This window comes from Carcharhinus amblyrhynchos, chromosome 9 (genome assembly GCF_965287045.1).
Source record: "Carcharhinus amblyrhynchos chromosome 9, sCarAmb.v2.hapA, whole genome shotgun sequence".
NCBI lineage: Eukaryota > Metazoa > Chordata > Chondrichthyes > Carcharhiniformes > Carcharhinidae > Carcharhinus > Carcharhinus amblyrhynchos.
The window spans coordinates 110145010-110166499 of NC_137332.1; the positions used below are offsets into that span (position 1 = coordinate 110145010).

Sequence of the window (21490 nt, forward strand, 5' to 3'; positions counted from 1 at the left end):
AAAGGAGCCCCTCATTTGAAGGGTCAGCCACAAGGGGACATGGGTTCAAAGTGAGGGGCAGGAGGTTTAGCAGCAGGCGACGGTGCAGAGGGACCTCGGGGTCCTTGTGCATGAGTCGCAAAAACCCAGCCTGCAGGTGCAGCAGGTGGTCAGGAAGTCGAATGGGATGCTGGCCTTCATAGCGAGGGGGATTGAATATAAAAGTAGGGAGGTCTTGCTGCGGCTGTATAGGGCATTGGTGAGGCCGCAGCTGGAGTACTGTGTGCAGTTTTGGGCGCCGCACCTGCGCAAGGATATTTTAGCCTTGGAGGGAGTGCAGAGGAGGTTTACTGGGCTGATGCCGGAGTTGAGGGGGTTGAGCTATGAAGAGAGGCTGAATTAACTAGGCTTGTACTCGTTAGAGTTTAGAAGAATGAGGGGAGATCTCACTGAGACATATAAGATGATGAATGGGATGGATAGGATAGAGGTGGAGAGACTCTTCCCACTCAGAAAGGACAGTAGGACTAGGGGGCACAGCTTCAGGATAAAGGGGGGGCGGCTTAGAACGGAGTTGAGGAGGAACTTCTTCACTCAAAGGGTGGTGAATCTCTGGAATTCTCTGTCCGTTGAAGTGGTGGAGGCTGCCTCGCTAAATATTTTTAAGATGCGGGTTGATGGGTTTTTGATAAGAGAGGGGATTAAGGGTTATGGGGAGAGGGCAGGAATGTGGAACTGAGCCACGACAGATCAGCCATGATCTTATTGAATGGCGGGGCAGGCTCGAAGGGCTAGATGGCCTACTCCTGCTCCTATTTCTTATGTTCTTATGTTAGAACTGTAGAACTATAGAAAATTTACGGCTCAGAAACAGGCCTTTTGGCCGTTGTCTGTGCCGAACCATTTTTTCCCTCATCCCACTGCCTTGCACTTAGACCATATCCCTCCACACCCCTCTCGTCCATGTACCTGCCCAAGTTTTTCTTAAATGTTAAAAGTGACCCTGCATTTACCACTTTATCCGGCAGCTCATTGCACACTCCCACCACTTTCTGCGTGGAGAAGCCCCCCCCTAATATTCCCTTTAAACTTTTCCCCTTTCACCCTTAACCCACACCCTCTGGTGTTTTTTCTCCCCTAGCCTCAGTGGAAAAAGCCTGCTTGCGTTCACTCTATCTATACCAATCAAAATCTTATACACCTCTATCAAATCTCCCCTCATCCTTCTACACTCCAGGGAATAAAGTCCTAACCTATTCAATCTTTCTCTGTAACTCAGCTTCTCAAGGGGGTGATGTGAGGAAAAACCTTGTTACCCAGAGGGTAGTGACGGTCTGGAATGCGCTGCCTGGGAGAGGAGGCTCACCTCACATCATTTAAAAAATGCTTGGATGAACACTTGGCACTCAGGGGCTAAGGGCCAAGTGCTGGCAAATGGGAGGTCAGGCATTTCTAAAGTGGTGGTGCAGACACAATAGGCGAAAGGTCTCTTCTGCACTGTATGATTCTGTGATATAAAACATTGCTAATCTCAATCCAGTTTAGTGACGTTTAAGATTGCAAAAAAGCATTCGTACGATTCTGAGAAATCGATGTTGTGTGTCGCTGAGTTTACCTGAAGGAACAGAACCATGAGCAACTGAAAATAATTCTCCAATGTTAAGTAATACTCAACTGAAGGTGTGGTTTGGCAAGGCATTAATCAACTGCATGGCCATGTCTTCCTTGTGAAACTTGATCGGCCCGCAGCTATTTCTACAGCATCCTGCTTTCAACACTTGTGAAATAAGGAAATATTCAACCTTTCAGTTGAATTTTCTTTTATCGGGGTGTATCTTTGAAGCTTTTCTTGGTGAGTTCCAATGTGCGTTCTGAATATTTCTGTTAGTTTGAGGTGCAGAATATACAGCGTCTTCATGTTTCATTCCCACAAGATCATCGAATCGTAGAATCCCTACAGTAGCAGAAGGAGGCCATTCGGCCCCTCGAGTCTGCACCAACCACAATCCCACCTCTCCCCATAACCACATTCATTTACTCTAGCTAGACCCCTGACGTTAAAGGGCAATTTAGTACGGCCAATCCACCTATCCTGCCCATCTTTGGAGTGTGGGAGGAAACCCATGCAGACATGGGGAGAATGTGCAATCTCCACAGACAGTGACCCAAGTCAGGAATCGAACTGGACTCCCTGGCGCTGTGAGGCAGCAGTGCTAAGCACAAGATAAAGATCAAGTTTAGTTTTTAATTAATTCATGGGACGTAGGTGTCACTGGCCATCCCCAGTTTGCCCTTGGAGAGCAATTAAGTGTCAACCATATTGATGTGGATCTGAAGTCACATATGGGCCAGATCAGATAAGGACAACAGATTTCCTTCCCTAAAGGGTATTAGTGAACCAGATGGATTTGTCTAACAACCAACAATTGTTTCCTGGTCATCAGTAGATTCTTAATTCAAAACATTTTTTATTGAATTCAAATTTCACCCTTTGCCGTGGCGGGATTCGAACCCCGATCTCCAGAACGTTAGCTGAGTTTCTGGATTAATAGTCCAGCGATAATACCACTAGGCCACTGCCTCCACAATTAACAGAAAAATGCTGGACAATCTCAGCAGGTCTGACAACATCTGTGGAGGGAGAGTAGAGCCAATGTTTCAAGTCTAGCTGACCCTTCATCAGAACTCTCTCCACAGATGCTGTCAGACTTGCTAAGATTTTCCAGCATTTTTCTGCTTTTGTTTAGAATCATCGGACAGAATCCCTACAGTGTGACGGAGGCCATTCGGCCCACTGAGCCTGCACTGTCAGCAATCCCACCCAGGCCCTATCTCTGTAACCCCACACATTTACCATGTTAGTCCCCCTGACACTAAGTGGCAACTTAGCATAGCCAATCAACCTAACCCTCGCATCAACAGATACAGGGAGAACGTGCAAACTCCACACTGACAGTTATTGGAGGTTGAAATTAAACCCGGGTTCTTGGTGCTGGGAGGCAGCTGCTGTGCCAACCACTGTGCCAGCTTGTGCCACCGTGTTGCCCATTTCAAATTCCAGCATCCACAATAATTTACGTTTGCCTCTGCATTTAACCAATCTCCGTACAACCATTTCAGCTCTGCTTCCCCTTTTGGTTCATAAGGAATTTGCAGCAATTATAAGGCAGGAATTAACCTGTCCAGGATACTATATGGTCCTGACCATTTGATAGTAAATGAGTGATTCTCTGGCATCACCGCACCTCCTACCTCGTTTTCAAATCGTTTGACCCTTTCATTAGAAGGTTTCTTGATTTGGTTACAAGCTTTCCCAATACTTCTGGCTATTAAATGATTAATTAATGCTTGCAGCCCTGCCTAACTATGTGGTTCTCTGGCAAAGCGTGCTTTGCCTTGCAAAGTCAACTTTGCTGCTATCTGCATCTGCCTCTCAGTCACTTCCTCGTATGAATTAACTCTTGCGTCCTCTGGGCTGTTGATTTATTGCTAGTAAACACAGGGGAAATATGTCCATCGACTGGATCTGTTTCAGGTTAGCACCATCTTCAAGGTTCCAGCACTCCTTTCTACAATCCCTTCCGGGGATTATATCCCTCTATTCCCATCCTATCCATGTTCTTGTCAAGATGCCCCTTAAAAGTCACCACAGTATCTGCTTTGACTGCCTCCCCTGGCAACAAGTTCCAGGCACCCACTACTTCCTGTGTAAAAAATCTGCCTCATACATCTCCATTAAACCTTGACCCTCGCACCTTAAACCTATACCCCCTAGTAATTGACTCTTCCACCCTGGGAAAAAGCTTCTGACTATCCACTCTGTCCATGCCCCTCATAATCTTGTAGACTTCTATCAGGTGGGCCCCTCAACCTCCGTCGTTCCAGTGAGAACAAACCAAGTTTCTCCAACCTCTCCTCATAGCTAATGCCCTCCATACCAGGCAACATCCTGGTAAATCTTTTCTGTACCCTCTCCAAAGCCCCCACATCCTTCTGGTAGTGAGGCGACCAGATTTGAACACTATATTCCAAACGCGGCCTAACTAAGTTTCTATAAAGCTGCAACATGACTTGCCAATTTTTAAACTCACTACCCGGGCCGATGAAGGCAACTATGCCTTTTTGACTACCTTCTCCACCTGCATTGCCACTTTCAGTGACCTGTGTACCTGTACACCCAGATCCCTTTGCCTACCAATATTCCTGAGCGTTCTGCCATTTACTGTATATTTCCTATCTGTAATAGACCTTCCAAAATGCATTACCTCACATTTGTCCAGATGCTGAGGGTGCTCTGGTTTCCTCCCACAGTCTGAAAGATGTGGTGGTTAGGGCGCATCGACTGTGTGCTAAATTCTCCCTCAATGTACCCGAACAGGCGCCAGAGTGCAGTGACTCGGGGATTTTCACAGTAACTTCATTGCAGTGTTAATGTCAGCTGACTTGTGACACTAATAAATGAATAAGCTTCCTAAGGAGGACAGGAACACAGTTGAAAAGAAAAATCACACTTCAAATTGATTAAAATATTATTATTGGTCACACATGGAATACTGTGTACAGTTCTGGTCACCCTATAGATATTATGAAATAAGAAAGAGTGCAGAAAAGATTTAGTAGGGTGCTATTGGGACTTGATGGTTTGAGTTAAAGAGACACTGGATAGACTGGGACTCCTTTCTCTGGAGGCTTAGGGGTGATTTTACAGGGATGTATAAAATAATGAGGGGCACAGATCAGCTAGATAGTCAACATGTGTGTCGTGCGTGGGCTGCTCTTGGAGGTTCCGGGAGTGGCCTAGTACTTCGTGTCGATGTGTGTGCTTGATCCTGGACCGGTAGAAGGGCGCCGCAACAGCTCGGTGACTATCACTGCTAGCTGTGCAGATGCATGGATTTGGGCCTGTGTCTGTGGGAGTTTGTGCGTTCTCCCTGTGGATGCATGGGTTTCCTCCGGGCGCTCCGGTTTCCTCCCACACCCCAAAGATGTGCTCTTAGGCTGATTGGTTTTACCAAATTGACACTATTCTCCCCTGAGTCTGGCTAAGTCAGGGGTTCTATTTGTAGATACGCAGGGTAGAATAGGTGTAGGGTGATGCGGCGGCGCGGGCTTGTTGGGCCGAAGGGCCTGTTTCCCGTGCTGGGTTGTTCTTTGTTCTTTGTAACATCTTTTCCCAAAGGTAGGGGAGTCTAAAACTAGATTTAAGCGCATAGGTTTAAGGTGAGAGGGGAGAGAAGTGTCCAGAGGGGCAATTTTTTTCACACAGAGGGTGATGAGCGTCTGGAACAAGCTGACAGAGGTAGTAGTTGAGGCGGGTACAATTTTGTCTATTAAAAAGCCAGTTACATGGGTAAGATGGGTATTGAGGGTTCATAGAATCCCTACAGGAGGAAGCCATTCAGCCCATCGAGTCTGCATCAATCACAATCCTATCAGGCCCTATTCTCACAACACCACATATTTACCCTGATACTAGAGTCAATTTAGCACGGCCAATCAACCTAACCTGCAGATACTTGGACTGGGTAAGGGGGAAAGGTTCAGTGAGGTTTTTTACACAGTGGGTGGTGGGGGCCTGGATTGCACTGCCAAGGGAGGTGGGTTGAGGCAGTTACGTTAGCCACGTTTAAGACTTATCTGGATAGGCATATGAACAAATGGGGAATAGAGGGATATAAGCAGCTGGTTAGATAGGTAAACATGATTGGCGCAGGCCTGGAGGCCTGTTCCTGTACTGTATGGTTCTTTGTTCTATGGGTATGGAGGGATATGGGCCACTTGGGACTAGCCTAGTGGTTAAAAACACAGGACAGCATGGACAAGTTGGGCCGAAGGGCCTGTTGCCATGCTGTAAACCTCTCCGGTCAAATTCAACGGCAGGAAATAGACTGGATGATACACTTCCAGTCAGAGCAGGAGTGTCGCTGGAGAATGTTTTAAAAGATTATAATTGTTTCTTTAAGCTGCACCAAGAACGCCCTCTGTGTATTCACCGTGTGTCATTATCATTTCTCTGACTCAAGCGTCTGTAGTTCACGTCCGTCTCGAGCTGCTCCCCCTGAGTTCTCAGTCCTCGAGCGGATTATTTGATCGATGCGTCTGGCGCTGTCTTCCTCTGCTTTTTCCGCTGCTTTGTCTTTCAGTTTCGATATAATCAGCGCTTCGCTCTCGGTCTGACAGAGATAATCGTATTCACACCGATAAAACGTGTCAGTTTTGGGAGGCATGCACCGAGGGATAAAACAGAAGACCGTCACCAGAATCAGGAGTGCGATAAGTAAACAGCCACCGATAATCTGTTGCAGACGAAGAGAAAGTGATTGAGAGAGTAATAATGTAAGACCATAAGAAATAGGAGCAGAATTAGGCCACTCGGCCCATCGAGTCTGCTTCAATCATGGTTGATATTTTTCTCTTCCCCACTCACCTGCCTTTTGCCCATATCCCCTGATCCCCTTATCAATCAAGAACCTATCTATCTTTGTCTTAAAGACACTCAATGACCCGGCCTCCACAGCCTTCTGCGGCAAAGAGTTCCACAGATTCACCACTCTCTGGCTGAAGAAATTGCTCCTCATCTCTGTTCGAAAGGATCGTCCCTTTAGCCTGAGGTTGTGCCTTCTGGTTCTAGTTTTTCCTACTAGTGGAAACATCTTCTCCATGTCCAGTCTATCCAGGCCTCGCAGCATCCTGTAAGTTTCATTAAGATTCCACACCCCCCCCGCAATCTAAACTCCAACATGTACAGACCCAGAATCCTTAACCGTTCCCCGTATGACAAGCTCTTCATTCCAGGGATCATTCTTGTGAGTCTGCTCTGGACCCTTTCCAAGGGGGGCACATCCTTCCTTAGATATGGGGCTAAAACTGCTCACAATACTCCAAATGGACTTTGACTAGAGTCTTATACAGCCTCAGAATTACATCTTGTATTCTGGTCCTCTCGACATGAATGCTGACATTGCATTTGCCTTCCTAACTGCTGACTGAACCTGCACATTAACCTTAATAATAATTAATCATAAACAAAGCCTTAGAGAGTGGAGCATCTGTTTTCGAAGGTATTCAAAAGCAAAGTTTATTTATTAGTGTCACAAGTAGGCTTACATTAACATTGCAAATGAAGTTACTGTGAAAACCCCCTCGTTGCCACACTCCGGCGCCTGTTCGGGTACACTGAGGGAGAATTTAGCATCTAATCAACACGTTTTTCAAAGAACAAAGAAAATTACAGCACAGGAACAGGCCCTTCGGCCCCCCCCCCCCCCCTCCCCCCTCCCCCCAAGCCTGCACTAAAACCCCCTATCCGTCGGGGAACCGTATCCCTCTCTTCTCATCCTATTCATTTATTTGTCCAGACGCTCCTTAAAAGTCACAATCGTATCTGCTTCCTCTACCTCCCCCCCAGCAGTGAGTTCCAGGCACCCACCACCCAGTAAAAAAACTTGCCTCATACGTCTCCTTTAAACCTTGCACCTTAAACCTATGCACCCTAGTAATTGACCCTTCCATCCTTGGATTGTGGGAGGAAACTGGAGTTCCCGGAGGAAACCTACGGAGGGACGCGTGCAGACTCCACACAGACAGTGACCCAAGCCAGGAATCGAACTCGGGTCCCTGGCGCTGTGAGGCAGCAGCGCTAACCACCTTTTGTATCTTGTGGCAAAACAGAAAATGATTGACCCCAATCTGGTGAGGAAGTCAAATCCCTGTCTGGGCTTTATCCTCGCTGTGTCCATCTGAGATTGCGTACGAGCTACGAAACAGGAAAGTGGAGTGAAGCCAATAATAAGATCACGTGCTCATATTGAGTGATGGGTTACAGGCCGGTGAACCTGACATCAGTGCTGGGCAAGTTACTGGAGGCGATTCTAAAGGACAGGATCTACTAACATTTGGATAGTCAAGGCCCGATTCGAGATAGACAACACGGTTTTGTGCGTCGTAGTCATTCTTCCGATCTTTTAGAGTTTTTCAAAGAGGTAACCATGAGGATGGATGAGGGTAATGTTGTTTGTATGACCTTCAGCCAGACCTTTGACAAGGTCCCAAATGCTGGCTAGTCTGGAAGGTGAGGTCACATGGGATCCAGGCAGAGCTAGCTAATTGGACTCAAAGTTGGCTCAATGGTAGGAAGTAGAGGATGATAGTTGAAGGTTGTTTCTCGGACTGGAGGCCTGTGGCTAGCGTTGTGCTTCAGGTCAATGTTGGGAGCCTCGTAATTCGTTATTTTAGATTAATAATTTGGATGTGAATGTACAAGGCACGGTTAGTGAGATTGTGGATGATACCAAATTAGCGTTGCTAGCAAAGAAGGTTATCAAAAATTACGGAGGGATCTTGATCAGTTCGGAGAGTGGGCCAAGGATTGGCAGATGGATTACAGTACAGTTCAGGATGAGGAATGGCCTCCTCCTGCTCCTATTTCTCGCTGGGTGAGGGCAACATGAACCCCAAACCAGTGGCCGTCCCCAACCTGAAGATCTCCAGACCAACACAAGCCCTCCCAACCCCTGCACGCATGCAAGCTCCCCACTCCACCTTGCAAAACTGGAGCAGCTGAGAACCTCCCCACCACCCTGCCGCCCCCTCCCCCCTCCCCCCGAACTCTCATCTCCCCACTCCAAAGGATGGTGCTCAGTGGTACTCAGCACCCACTCCTTACTGCTGCATAGATGTACCATGGAAAACATTCTTTCTGGTTGTATCACAGCTTGGTACGGCTCCTGCTCTGCCCAAGACCACAAGAAACCACAACGTGTCATGAACGAAGCCCAGTCCGTCACTCAAACCAGCCTCCCAGCCATTGACTCTGTCCACACTTCCTGCTGCCTCGGCATAATTAAGGACCCCACACATTCTCCCTTCCACCTTCTTCATTTGAGAAAAGGATACAAAAGTCACGTACAAAACAACTTAGGAAAAGCTTCTTCCCTGCTGCCATCAGACGCTTGAATCATAGAACCCTACAGTGCAGAAAGAGGCCCTTCAGCCCATCGAGTCTGTACCCAGGCCCTACCCCCCGTATCCCTCCATATTTTACCCACTAATCCCTCTAACCTAAACATTTCAGGACAGTAATGGGCAATTTTTTTAGCATGGCTAATCAACCTAACCCACACATCTTTGGACTGTGGGAGAAAACTGGAGTACCCGGAGAAAACCCAGGCAGACATGAGGAGAATGTGCAAACTCCACACAGACAGTGACCCGAGTCGGGAATCAAACCCAGGTCCCCGGAGCTGTGAAGGAGCAGTGCTAACCACTGTGCTGCCACGAACTCTGAACTAAGTTGATTTTTCCTTACACCTTAGCTATGACTGTGACGCTACGCTCCGCACTCTCTTCTTTCCTTCTCTGTGAACGGTATGCTTTTTCTGTGTAAGAAACAGTACTTTTCACTGTGTATTAATACAAGTGACAATAATAAATCAAATCAAACCAAGCACTGGGCATGAGGTGGTTCATGCCAGATAAGGATGGCTGGGAAGATGGCAAACCACCTGGTGCCTGGCGCGAATTAGATTTTTAGCATTGTGCACTGGCCTCGCCATGCTTACCAACCTGTGGGATAGAGGACAGATTGTGCCCTGTTAGCCAAACACAATCCACCTTGTCCATTCTTTATTGGATGGCTTCTACTCTGTGAATAGGCTTGTATTAATACAATCCGTCAATCCCTAAAGCATTCCAAACATCTCAATCCACTCTCTAAGGCCAATGTGTGATACAGTGGTTAGCACTGTTCTTTCATAGCACCAGGGACCTGGGTTTGATTCCTGGTTTGGGCCACTGTCTGTGCGGAGTGTACACCTTCTCCCCGTGTCTGCGTGGGTTTCCTCCGGGTGCTCCGGTTTCCTCCCGCAGTCCGAAAGACGTGCTGGTTAGCTGCGTTGGCCGTGCTAAATTCTCCATCACTGTACCTGAACAGGAGCCAAAGTGTGGGGGATTTTCACAGTAATTTCATCGCAGTGTTAATGTAAGCCTACTTGTGACACTAATAAATGAACTTTATACTTGCCCCTGGAGATGTTTTAAGAACATAAGAACATAAGAAATAGGAGCAGGAGTAGGCCATCTAGCCCTTCGAGCCTGCCCCGCCATTCAATAAGATCATGGCTGATCTGTCGTGGCTCAGTTCCACATTCCCGCCCTCTCCCCATAACCCTTAATCCCCTCTCTTATCAAAAACCCATCAACCCGCGTCTTAAATATATTTAGCGAGGCAGCCTCCACCACTTCAACGGGCAGAGAATTCCAGAGATTCACCACCCTTTGAGTGATGAAGTTCCTCCTCAACTCTGTTCTAAACCGCCCCCCCTTTATCTTGAGGCTATGCCCCCTAGTCCTACTATCCTTTCTGAGCGGGAAGAGTCTGTCCACCTCTATCCTATCCATCCCATTCATCATCTTATACGTCTCAATGAGATCTCCCCGCATTCTTCTAAACTCTAACGAGTACAAGCCTAGTTTATTCAGCCTCTCCTCATAGCTCAACCCCCTCAACTCCGGCATCAGCCTAGTAAACCTCCTCTGCACTCCCTCCAAGGCTAAAACATCCTTGCGTAAGTACGGCGCCCAAAACTGCACACAGTACTCCAGCTGCGGCCTCACCAATGCCCTATACAGCCGCAGCAAGACCTCCCTACTTTTATATTCAATCCCCCTCGCGATGAAGGCCAGCATCCCACTACATTGAGCTGTGGTCTAAAGAGAACAAAGGAAATTACAGCACAGGAACAGGCCCTTCAGCCCTCCAAGCTTGTACTGACCATGCTGTCCGACTGAACTAAATCCCCTACCCTTCCGGGGATCATATCCCTCTATTCCCATCCTATTCGTGTATTTGTCAAGACGCCCCTTATAAGTCACTACCATATCTGCTTCCATTACCTCCCCAACCTACAAGTTCCAAGCACCCACCACACTCTGTGTAAAAAATCTGTCTTGTACATTTCCTTTAAACCTTGCCCCTCGCACGTTAAATCTGTGCCCCCTAGTAATTGACTCTTCCACCCTGGGAAAATGCTTCTGACTATCCACTCTGTCCATGCCTCTCATAATCTTCTATCAGACCGCCCCTCCACCTCCGTTGTTCCAGTGAGAACGAACCAAGTTTCTCCAATCTCTCCTCATAGCTAATGTCCTCCGTACCAGGCAACATCCTGGTAAATCTTTTCTGTACCCTCTCCAAAGCCTCCGCATCCTTCTGGTAGTGTGGCGACCAGAATTGAACACTATATTCCAAGTGCGGCCTAACTAAGGTTCTATAAAGCTGCAAAATGACGTGCCAATTTTTAAAATCAGTGTCCTGGCCAATGAAGGCAAGGATGCCGTATACCTTGACTACCCTCTCCACCTGCATTGCCACTTTTAGTGACCTGTGTACCTGTACACCCAGATCCCTTTGCCCATCAATACTCAATAAGGGTTCTACCATTTACTGTATATTTCCAATCTGTATTAGACCTTCCAAAATGCATTACCTCATATTTATAAGTTACTTTCATTTATTCAATTGTGGCATTGCTGGCTGGCCAACATTTATTGCCCATCCCTAGTTGCCTGAGAGCAGTTGAGAGTCAACCACATTGCCATGACTCTGGAGTCACATGTAGGCCAGACCAGGTAAGGATGGCAGATTTCCTTCCCTAAAGGAAATTAGTGAACCAGATGGATTTTTCTGACAACGGTTTCACAGATCATCAGTAGATTCTTAATTCCAGATCTGTCAATCTATTGAATTCAGATTCCATCAGCTGCCGTAGTGGGATTCGAACCCGGGTCCCCAGAACATTAGCCGAGTTTCTAGACTAACAATCGAATGATAGTATCACTGGGCCACGCCTCCCAATAATGCACGCTTTGTCGCTGAATTAACACCAGAGAGAGCATTTTAAAATACTACCCACCCGCGATTCAGTGCAAAGATTGTATAGATATGGTGGGAGTTCTTTGGCAGGTTGAGTACACTTCAACTCGCAGTCCGTGTGGTTCAAGGATTCATTTGTTACCCTCAGGTTCGAGCAGGCGTAGTAATCGCCATCCAGGAAGAGTAAGATTGTCCAAATGATTGGCGGAATCGATGCTTTAAGTATCATCGTCGTGAGGGACATCATTTGCTCGCTTGGGCAGCAGTTGCGCGAGCAGTTTTTGAAGCAGTCAAGGTCATTACACTTCTGATGGTTTTTACATGAACACCATCTCCGTGAGTCCGGCAGCAACACAAGACTGAGCAAAAATAACGGCACAATAGGGACCAGGAAGATGGCCCAGGCGTAAGTGCGATTCTGTGGCTCTGAACACGGACACGGGAACTCCTCCTCCACTGCCACTTCCAAAAAATGAAGGACTATGCCGCTCAGAATGATTTCTACTGCAATAGCCTCTTTGCCCTGCAGGTGACCTTGCAGATACAGGAGTACCTTGGCAAAACACACCATTGCGAAGGCGATTGGAATCACCTTCCCAAAACGATGCTAAGCCACTGAACTTAAAGCAGTGGCAAGGAAGCTAAACCCTTTTGATAGTCAGATCACCCAGGCCCCACCCAGTGAGTGCTTGAGGTCGTCCAAGGAAGTTTGACACCTCTGTCCAAATTTGGAAATCGGTGCCGGGAGCCAAAGTGGAAAGCCACACGGGTTGTGCAACCGTTTGTGGTCATCCTTCCTTTTAATTTGTCCGGATTCCAAGCGTCATTCCATCAGGAAGTCAAAATGTTTCTATTGATGTTTATTGATGTCTCCTCTTTACATCCACAGGCGATTCATAAGAACATAAGAAATAGGAGCAGGAGTAGGCCATCTGGCCCTTCGAGCCTGCCCCGCCATTCAATAAGATCATGGCTGATCTGTCGTGGCTCAGTTCCACTTTCCCGCCCTCTCCCCATAACCCTTAATCCCCTCTCTTATCAAAAACCCATCAACCCGCGTCTTAAAAATATTTAGCAAGGCAGCCTCCACCACTTCAACGGGCAGAGACTTCCAGAGATTCACCACCCTTTGAGTGAAGAAGTTCCTCCTCAACTCCGTTCTAAACCGCCCCCCCTTTATCTTGAGGCTGTGCCCCCTAGTCCTACTGTCCTTTCTGAGCGGGAAGAGTCTCTCCACCTCTATCCTATCCATCCCATTCATCATCTTATACGTCTCAATGAGATCTCCCCTCATTCTTCTAAACTCTAACGAGTACAAGCCTAGTTTATTCAGCCTCTCCTCATAACTCAACCCCCTCAACTCCGGCATCAGCCTAGTAAACCTCCTCTGCACTCGGTCCACCTTGTTGACCAACGAGGGGCATACACGCGGTGGGTCGTGCGAGGGCTGCTCTTGGATGTTGCTTCGAGAGTTGCCTAGTGCTTCACGTCATTAGTGTCCGCTTAAACTGGACCAATTGACGGGCAACACCTCAGCTCTGTGACTATCACTGTCCGCTGTGCAGATACAGGGACCCGAGTCGGATCTCCGGCTTGGATCAATGTCTGTGGGAGTTTGCACATTCTTGCCTGGGTTTTCTCCGGGTGCTCCGGTTTCCTCCCACATCCCAAAAACGTGCTTTTTAGGCTGATTGGTGTCAATCAATTGTCCCTGAATTGGATCTCCCTTAATCTGACGCACATATAATTCCCTAAATTTGCACCCCTTTATTGTGGAGTCCACTAGACGTAGACAAAAACGTCGACGATCGACGAAAGACTTGAATAAGGCGCTCACTGAGTGTTAAAATGGGCGGCGCTGTGCAGTGCTGTTCTTCGTCCTTTATGATCGACCGCTCTCCACGGTGGCACAGTGGTTTAGCACTGCTGCCTCACGGCGCCAGGGACCCGGGGGTTCGATTCTCCACCGTGGGAAGTTGGCATGTTCTCCCCCCCACCCTGCTGTGTCTGTGTGGGTTTCCTTTGGGTGCTCCAGTTTCCTCCCGAAAGACGCGCTGCTTGGGTGCATTGGCCATGCTAAATTCTCCCTTAGTGTACCTTGAACCTGTGCCCCCTTGTAATTGACACTAAGAGAAAAGCCTTTGACTATCCACCCTGTCTGGGCCTCTCAGCATTTTGTAGACCTCTATCAGGTCTCCCCTCAGCCTCCATCTTTCCAGTGAAAACAATCCCAGTTGACTCAACCTCCCCTTTCTTTCATTACACAGAGGGTGTGTCTGGAACGAGCTGCCAGAGGTAATAGTAGAGGCGGGTACAATTTTGTCTTTTGAAAAGCATTAAGACAGTTACATGGGTAAGATGGGTATAGAGGGATATGGACTAAACACGGGAAACTGGGACTAGCTTAGTGGCTAAAAAAAAATGGTGGCATGGACAAGTTGGGCCAAAGGGCCTATTTCCATGCTGTAAACCTCTCTGACTCTATGATTCTAGCCAAATTCATCCTCTCCTCATAGCCAACCCATAACCAATATTAGATTTAACAGAAAAATGACTTCAAACCATGCGACAATTGGCAACAATTGTAGGACAAGGGTTGTACAATGCAAGTTTACTGATATTCATACGCACTCAAAAAAAATGTTTGTGAAAATACAATGCTATCATCTCCCGTGTAAACAGTTTGAAAAGGTGTTCCTCCTCTTCAGCTGTATGGTTAACATTGACTACGAATGTGAAAGTGTTGAAATTATATTGTGACCTGAGAGAGGGTGAAGGAAAGTTGAATTCTATCAAACTTTTGGCAGACTTTCGATTTTGACCAAAGATGTGCCTGTTAAGTTGATTGGCCATGCTAAATTCATAGAATCCCTCCAGTGCAAAAGGAGGCCATTCGGCCCATCGAGTCTACAATCCCATTTCGGCACTATTCCCGTAACCCCACAGATTTCCCCAGGATTAGCAGGGTCAACTTAACATGGCCAATCAATCTAACCCACACATCTTAGGATTGTGTGAGGAAACCGGAGCGCCCGGAGGAAACCCATTCCGAAACGGGGAGAACGTGCAAACTCTACACAGACAGCGACCCAAGGCTAGAATTGAATCCAGGTCCCTGGCGCTGTGAGGCAGCAGCGTCAAGCACTGTGCAACCATGATGCCCAAATTGCCCCTTAGTGTCCAAAGATGTGCAGATTAGATGGATTGGCTATGCTAAATTGTCCCTTAAGAACATAAGAAATAAGAACATAAGAAATAGGAGCAGGAGTAGGCCATCCAGCCCTTCGAGCCTGCCCCGCCATTCAATAAGATCATGGCTGATCTGTCGCTGCTCAGTTCCACTTTCCCGCCCTCTCCCCATAACCCTTAATCCCCTCTCCTATCAAAAACCCATCAACCCGCGTCTTAAAAATATTTAGCGAGGCAGCCTCCACCACTTCAACGGGCAGAGAATTCCAGAGATTCACCACCCTTTGAGTGAAGAAGTTCCTCCTCAACTCCGTTCTAAACCGCCCCCCTTTTATCTTGAGGCTGTGCCCCCTAGTCCTATTGTCTTTTTTGAGCGGGAAGAGTCTTTCCACCTCTATCCTATCCATCCCATTCATCATCTTATACGTCTCAATGAGATCTCCTCTCATTCTTCTAAACTCTAACGAGTACAAGCCCAGTTTATTCAGCCTCTCCTCATAGCTCAACCCCCTCAACTCCGGCATCAGCCTAGTAAACCTCCTCTGCACTCTCTCCAAGGCCAAAATATCTTTGCGCAGGTGCGGCGCCCAAAAATGCACACAGTACTCCAGTTGCGGCCTCACCAATGCCCTATACAGCTGCAGCAAGACCTCCCTACTTTTATATTCAATCCCCTTCGCTATGAAGGCCAGCATCCCATTCGCCTTCCTGACCACCTGCTGCACCTGTAAGCTGGGTTTTTGCGACTCATGCACAAGGACCCCGAGGTCCCTCTGCACCGTCGCCTGCTGCAGTTTTTCGCCTTGTAAGTAATAGTCCTTCCTACCATTTTTCCTACCAAAGTGGACCACCTCACACTTGCCAACATTAAATTCCATTTGCCATTTCCTGGCCCATTCGCCCAGCCTATCTAGATCCTTCTGCAAACTCTCCACACCCTCCACACAATTTGCCGTTCCCCCAATCTTGGTGTCATCAGCAAATTTCGACACTCTACACTCGGTTCCCTCCTCCAGATCATCTATATAAATGGTAAAAAGCTGAGGCCCCAGCACCGACCCCTGGGGCACTCCACTAGTCACCATCCGCCAATCCGAATAGCACCCGTTGACCCCCACTCTCTGCCTCCTATTTGACAACCAATCCTCTATCCACGCTAACACCCTACCCCCAACTCCATGTCCCTCGACCTTCTGCAATAACCTCTTGTGAGGCACTTTGTCAAACGCTTTCTGAAAATCTAGAAAGACCACATCCACCGGCTCTCCTCTATCCACCGCCCTAGACACATCCTCATAGAACTCCAGTAAATTTGTCAGACACGACTTCCCTTTAATGAAACCGTGCTGCGTCTGCTCTATCAAGCAATTCCCTTCAAGATGCCTCGCAATTTCCTCCTTAATGACAGATTCTAACATTTTACCTACCACAGACGTTAAACTAACCGGCCTATAATTCCCCGCCTTTTGCCTGGCACCCTTCTTAAACAATGGCGTAACATTAGCCGTTTTCCAATCATCCGGCACTTCCCCGGAATCCAGCGACGTTTGGAAAATAACCACCAAGGCATCCACTATAACCTCCGCCATTTCTTTCAGAACCCTCGGATGCATTCCATCCGGTCCTGGGGACTTGTCCACAATCAGCCCCTCCAGTCTGTCGAGCACCGCCTTTCTAGTAACAGTAATGTCATTAAGACCCTCCAGTCCTACCACCTTTCTATCGCTAACACCCGGCAAATTATTCATGTCCTCCTCCGTGAAGACAGAAACAAAAAAGTTATTCAATACCTTAGCCATATCCCCATCCCCTACCACTAGGTCCCCTTTCTCATCCTCTAAAGGACCAACATTCACCCTAGCCAGCCTCTTCCTTTTTATATATTTATAAAAACTCTTGCTATCCTTTTTTATATTAAGCGCTAGCCCAGCTTCATAGTTTCTCCTACCCTTCCTTATCAACTTCTTTGTCAATCTTTGTTGACATTTAAACCTCTCCCAATCCTCTTCTCGCCCACTACTCTTAGCTACTCTAAATTCCTCCGCTTTTAGTTTAACACTTTCCTTCACCTCCTTTGTTATCCACGGCTTATTACCTCTCCTCCTACTATCCTTTTTGACCATCGGAATAAATTTCCGTTGAGCACCAAGAAAGATCTCCTTAAAGATCCTCCACTGCTCCTTAACAGACCCTCCCTCCAACGCGCTCTCCCAGTCCACATTCGCCAATTCTTCTCTCATCCTACCGTATTTCCCTCTATTCAAACAAAGGACGCGTGTCCGGGAACCCACTTTCTCCTCCTCCATCTGCACCAGAAACTCCACCATACAATGATCACTCTCCCCAAGAGGATCTTTCACCACAAGGTCCCTAATTCTACCCGCTTCATTACATAGCACCAGATCCAAGATAGCTCGCTCCCTCGTCGGCTCCAACACACACTGTTCGAGGAAACTATCCCTGCAGCATTCCAAGAACTCTTCCTCGAGCCCCCCACGTCCAACATGGTTCGACCAATCAATATGCAGATTGAAATCCCCCATAACTACGGTCGTCCCATTCCTGCACGCCGCACTTATTTGCGCGTTAACAGCCCGCCCCATCTCCAGATCATTATTCGGGGGCCTATAGACGACACCCACCAGCGTCTTCCTCCCTTTGCTGTTCCTAATCTCCACCCACAACGATTCCACCCTCTGCTCCTTGGCTCCAATATCATCCCTTGCTACCACCGTGATGCTATCCTTAATCAGCAGAGCTACGCCCCCCCCTTTTCCCTCCTGCCTATCCTTCCTAAACACTTGATAGCCCTGTACATTCATCTCCCAGTCCCTGTCTAAAGATGTGCAGGTTAGGTAGATTGACTATGCTAAATTGTCCATTAGTGTCTAAAGATGTGCAGATTAGATGGATTGGCTATGCTAAATTGCCCCTTAGTGTCTAAAGATGTGCAGGTTAGGGGGATTGGCCATACTAAATTGCCTCTTAGTGTCAAGGGGATTAGCAGGGTGAATCCATGGTGTTGCGGGGACAGTGTTTGGGTGGGATTGTTGTCAATGCAGGCTTGATGGGTTGAATGGCCTCCTTCTGCACTGCAGGGATTCAATGATTTTATGTATTATTTTTTCCCCAGCCTATATGCCTGACAGGAAATATATGAAGTAAGCATTCAGAAGAACTACAACTGTATAGAGACAGTTAATAGTCAGATACGCATGGAGATAAATCCAGTTCCATGTAATTTTAAGTTGAAATGTTTTATAATGTACTTTTACAAATATTATGAATGAAGTGCAGTTTTGGATTTAAAGAATAGCTTACTGTTTTAAAACTGACTCTCCAGGAAGGAAATAATTTATTTACTTTTATTGCAAAACTATTTTTTAAATTTTTAAAAAATTTTTTACTCCATCTTTATTTAACGTTACAAATCCAATACTCAGAGCGGAGCGGGCATCACAAATCCATTCCTTGTTCCAAAAACCAAATTCTTATTTGCAGCTACAGCTCAGCTTTCACCTTATTATTCCTACAAAACCATCTCCAAACCCCATGGCCTGGGCCTCGGCACCTCTCGCTGTGAGCGGATCCTGAACTTCCGAACTTTCCGGCCACAATCAGTAAGGATAGGCAACAACACCTCCTCCACGATCATCCTCAACACCGGTGCCCCACAAGGCTGTGTTCTCAGCCTCCTATTATACTCCTTATACACCTATGACTGTGCAGTCAAATTTGTGTCCAACTCAATTTTCAAATTTGCTGATGACACCACTGATTGAATATAAAAGTAGGGAGGTCTTGCTGCAGCTGTATAGGGCATTGATGAGGCTGCAGCTGGAGTACTGTGTGCAGTTTTGGGCGCCGCACCTGCGCAAGGATATTTTGGCCTTGGAGGGAGTGCAGAGGAGGTTTACTAGGCTGATACCGGAGTTGAGAGGGTTGAGCTATGAGGAAAGGCTGAATAAACTAGGCTTGTACTCGTTAGAGTTTAGAAGAATGAGGGGAGATCTCATTGAGACATAGAAGATGATGAATGGGATGGATAGGATAGAGGTGGAGAGACTCTTCCCACTCAAAAAAGACAGTAGGACTAGGGGGCACAGCCTCAAGATAAAGGGGAGGCGGTTTAGAACGGAGTTGAGGAGGAACTTCTTCACTCAAAGGGTGGTGAATCTCTGGAATTCTCTGCCCGTTGAAGTGGTGGAGGCTGCCTAGCTAAATATTTTTAAGACGCGGGTTGATGGGTTTTTGATAAGAGAGGGGATTAAGGGTTATGGGGAGAGGGCGGGAATGTGGAACTGAGCCACGACAGATCAGCCATGATCTTATTGAATGGCGGGGCAGGCTCGAAGGGCTAGATGGCCTACTCCTGCTCCTATTTCTTATGTTCTTATGTTCTTAATGACGAGACAGAGTACAGGAATGAGATAATCTGGTGGACTGGTGCGGCGACAATAACCTCTCCCTCAATGTCAACAAAATGAAGGAGATTGCTATCAACTTCAGGAAGCATAGTGGAGAACATACCCCTGTCTATATCAATGGGGATGAAGTAGAAATGGTCAAAATCTTTAGGTTTTTAGGTGTCCAGATCACCAAAAATTGTCCTGGTCCCTCCGTGCTGATGCTACAGTTGAGAAGCACCAGAGAAAAAATTGTAGCGGATCAGGTAGACAACATTGGCTGAGTTGAAGAGTACCTGATATGTTGCAGGAAAGGATGTTCCGAGGCATGGTACATTGGTGAGACCACGCAGATGTTACGACAACAGATGAATGAACACCGCTCAGCAATCATCAGGCAGGAGTGTTCTCTTCCTGTGGAGGAAGACTTCAGCAGTCACGGGCATTCAGCCTCTGATCTTTGGGTAAGTGTTCTCCAAGGCGGCCTTCAAGACACACAACAATCACCGAGCAGAAACTGATGGCCAAATTCCGCACACATGAGGACGGCCTCAACAGGGATCTTGGGTTCATGTCACACTATCTGTAACCACCATGAGCAACGCTGGCATCTCCACATCACCTGCACAGGTACATTATCCTGTACTCCCCCTCGCTGTCATCCGGCTACTGTCAACATTAACTTTCTAAAGGAAATTGGATGCATCCTTAAAGGGAATTTACAGGGCAAGGGGAGGAGAAAGAGGTGTTAGATAGGGAGGAAATGTTAATTTTAGGAACTAATTTTGTGAATGTAAAGGTTTTAAATTCGTTTAAACACATTTTGCTTGCCCATTTGCTTCAATATAACAGTTCCTTCTTTATATGAAAAGCATTCTGTAAAGAAATTGAGATGTTGTTTCTCAGCTTCAGTAGGGTGGAGTCTGAAAGCTGGGACAGCAGAGCCACCTGTTGGACACTGTCCATATTGCAGCCCCCTCCCCCCCAATGAGAGAACAGACGCATTTCCTATTAAGGAAAATATGCGAATAAGGAAAGCAGGTACATTGTCAGTGTATACTGAAGGCACATTAAGAATCTTTTGAAAGGTTTCGGAAGAGTTCCACTATCAGAATATCAAATAGATCTGAATGGAGCAAAATTGTGTGGTTTGAAAAAGTGAGTCAGTATGACTGTAAAAGAACGTGTCTGGCGCCCAATGGCAAGGTGTACCAACTTTAATATTTATTACGGAATTTATAGAGTTGTAACCAACCTGTGAAGAGGTCCTGAAACGTGTAGAATTCGTTAATCGGAGAACGAAAAGCGGGAGAAACCGGCGCGTAAGGAAGATAGCGCCTGAAGAAACCGGGCGATGAGAAGATGCGTTTGTTACAATGGCCTCAGTGGACAGCTGCTTAATAGCCACGTGTCTCGGCGCAGTTTAAAGCCTTTCGCAGTCGTTGGGCACCGCAGGGAATGGGTCGCGTTATTGACCTGAATAATCACGTTTTAACTTGATGTGTTTTAAGTTTCCCTTTTTTTTGTTTGGGTTGTTCCCCTTTTCGCGAGCTGCCCCTTTTTATTTACTTTGTCCTATTTTTGAGTGTTTATTTGGTTTGACCTTAAAGGAGGACCACAACATTAGGGATTAGTGAACGTTCCACAACAGGTTAAAGTTACACAGGTATAATTGGAATGAGTTGCAAGAACGCTCATCTGATGGAGCAGTGCTCTGAAAGCTCGTGATTCCAAATACCCCTATTAGATTTAAATCTCATGCTGGCGTTTCCACATAGAATGAACAAGGAATACACTATGTTTCTTGAGGGATTCCTGCATGGACCAAAGATAAAATTAAGGAGATCCAATAAAGTTACTTTTGACAAGATTAGTGACAAAGTATTTTGAGGTCTAATACTTGGTGAATGATATTGTTTTGCCAGGGACTCAATAGAATACTTGTTGCAATTCTTATCTTTGCCTTTACATCCGGATGCAGAAAACCAGGTGCTCTTAAAATGTTTTGTGTGCTACCACGTGGCACTTTACAATCAATTCATTC

At 46.9% G+C, this 21490-nt stretch overlaps 1 protein-coding gene across 1 annotated transcript; it reads right to left on the reverse strand.

Moving 5' to 3' along the window:
- Positions 1-5129: 5129 nt before the first annotated feature.
- On the reverse strand, positions 5130-12492 carry LOC145348549 (calcium homeostasis modulator protein 6-like). Its single transcript, XM_080196738.1, has 2 exons — positions 11892-12492; positions 5130-6275 (listed from the first exon to the last, which is right to left on the reverse strand). The coding sequence occupies exons 1-2, from the start codon at positions 12420-12422 to the stop codon at positions 5985-5987; spliced, it is 822 nt and encodes a 273-aa protein (XP_080052864.1). The 5' UTR covers positions 12423-12492; the 3' UTR covers positions 5130-5984.
- Positions 12493-21490: the final 8998 nt, after the last annotated feature.

Bases quoted from the DNA above. Each gene is read 5' to 3' on its own strand.
- LOC145348549 (XM_080196738.1), bottom strand. From the start codon at position 12,422: ATGGTGTGTTTTGCCAAGGTACTCCTGTATCTGCAAGGTCACCTGCAG. The intron at 6,276-11,891 runs GTGGGTAGTATT...CGTCTGCAACAG, and splicing joins ATCTTTGCACTGAATCGCGG to ATTATCGGTGGCTGTTTACT.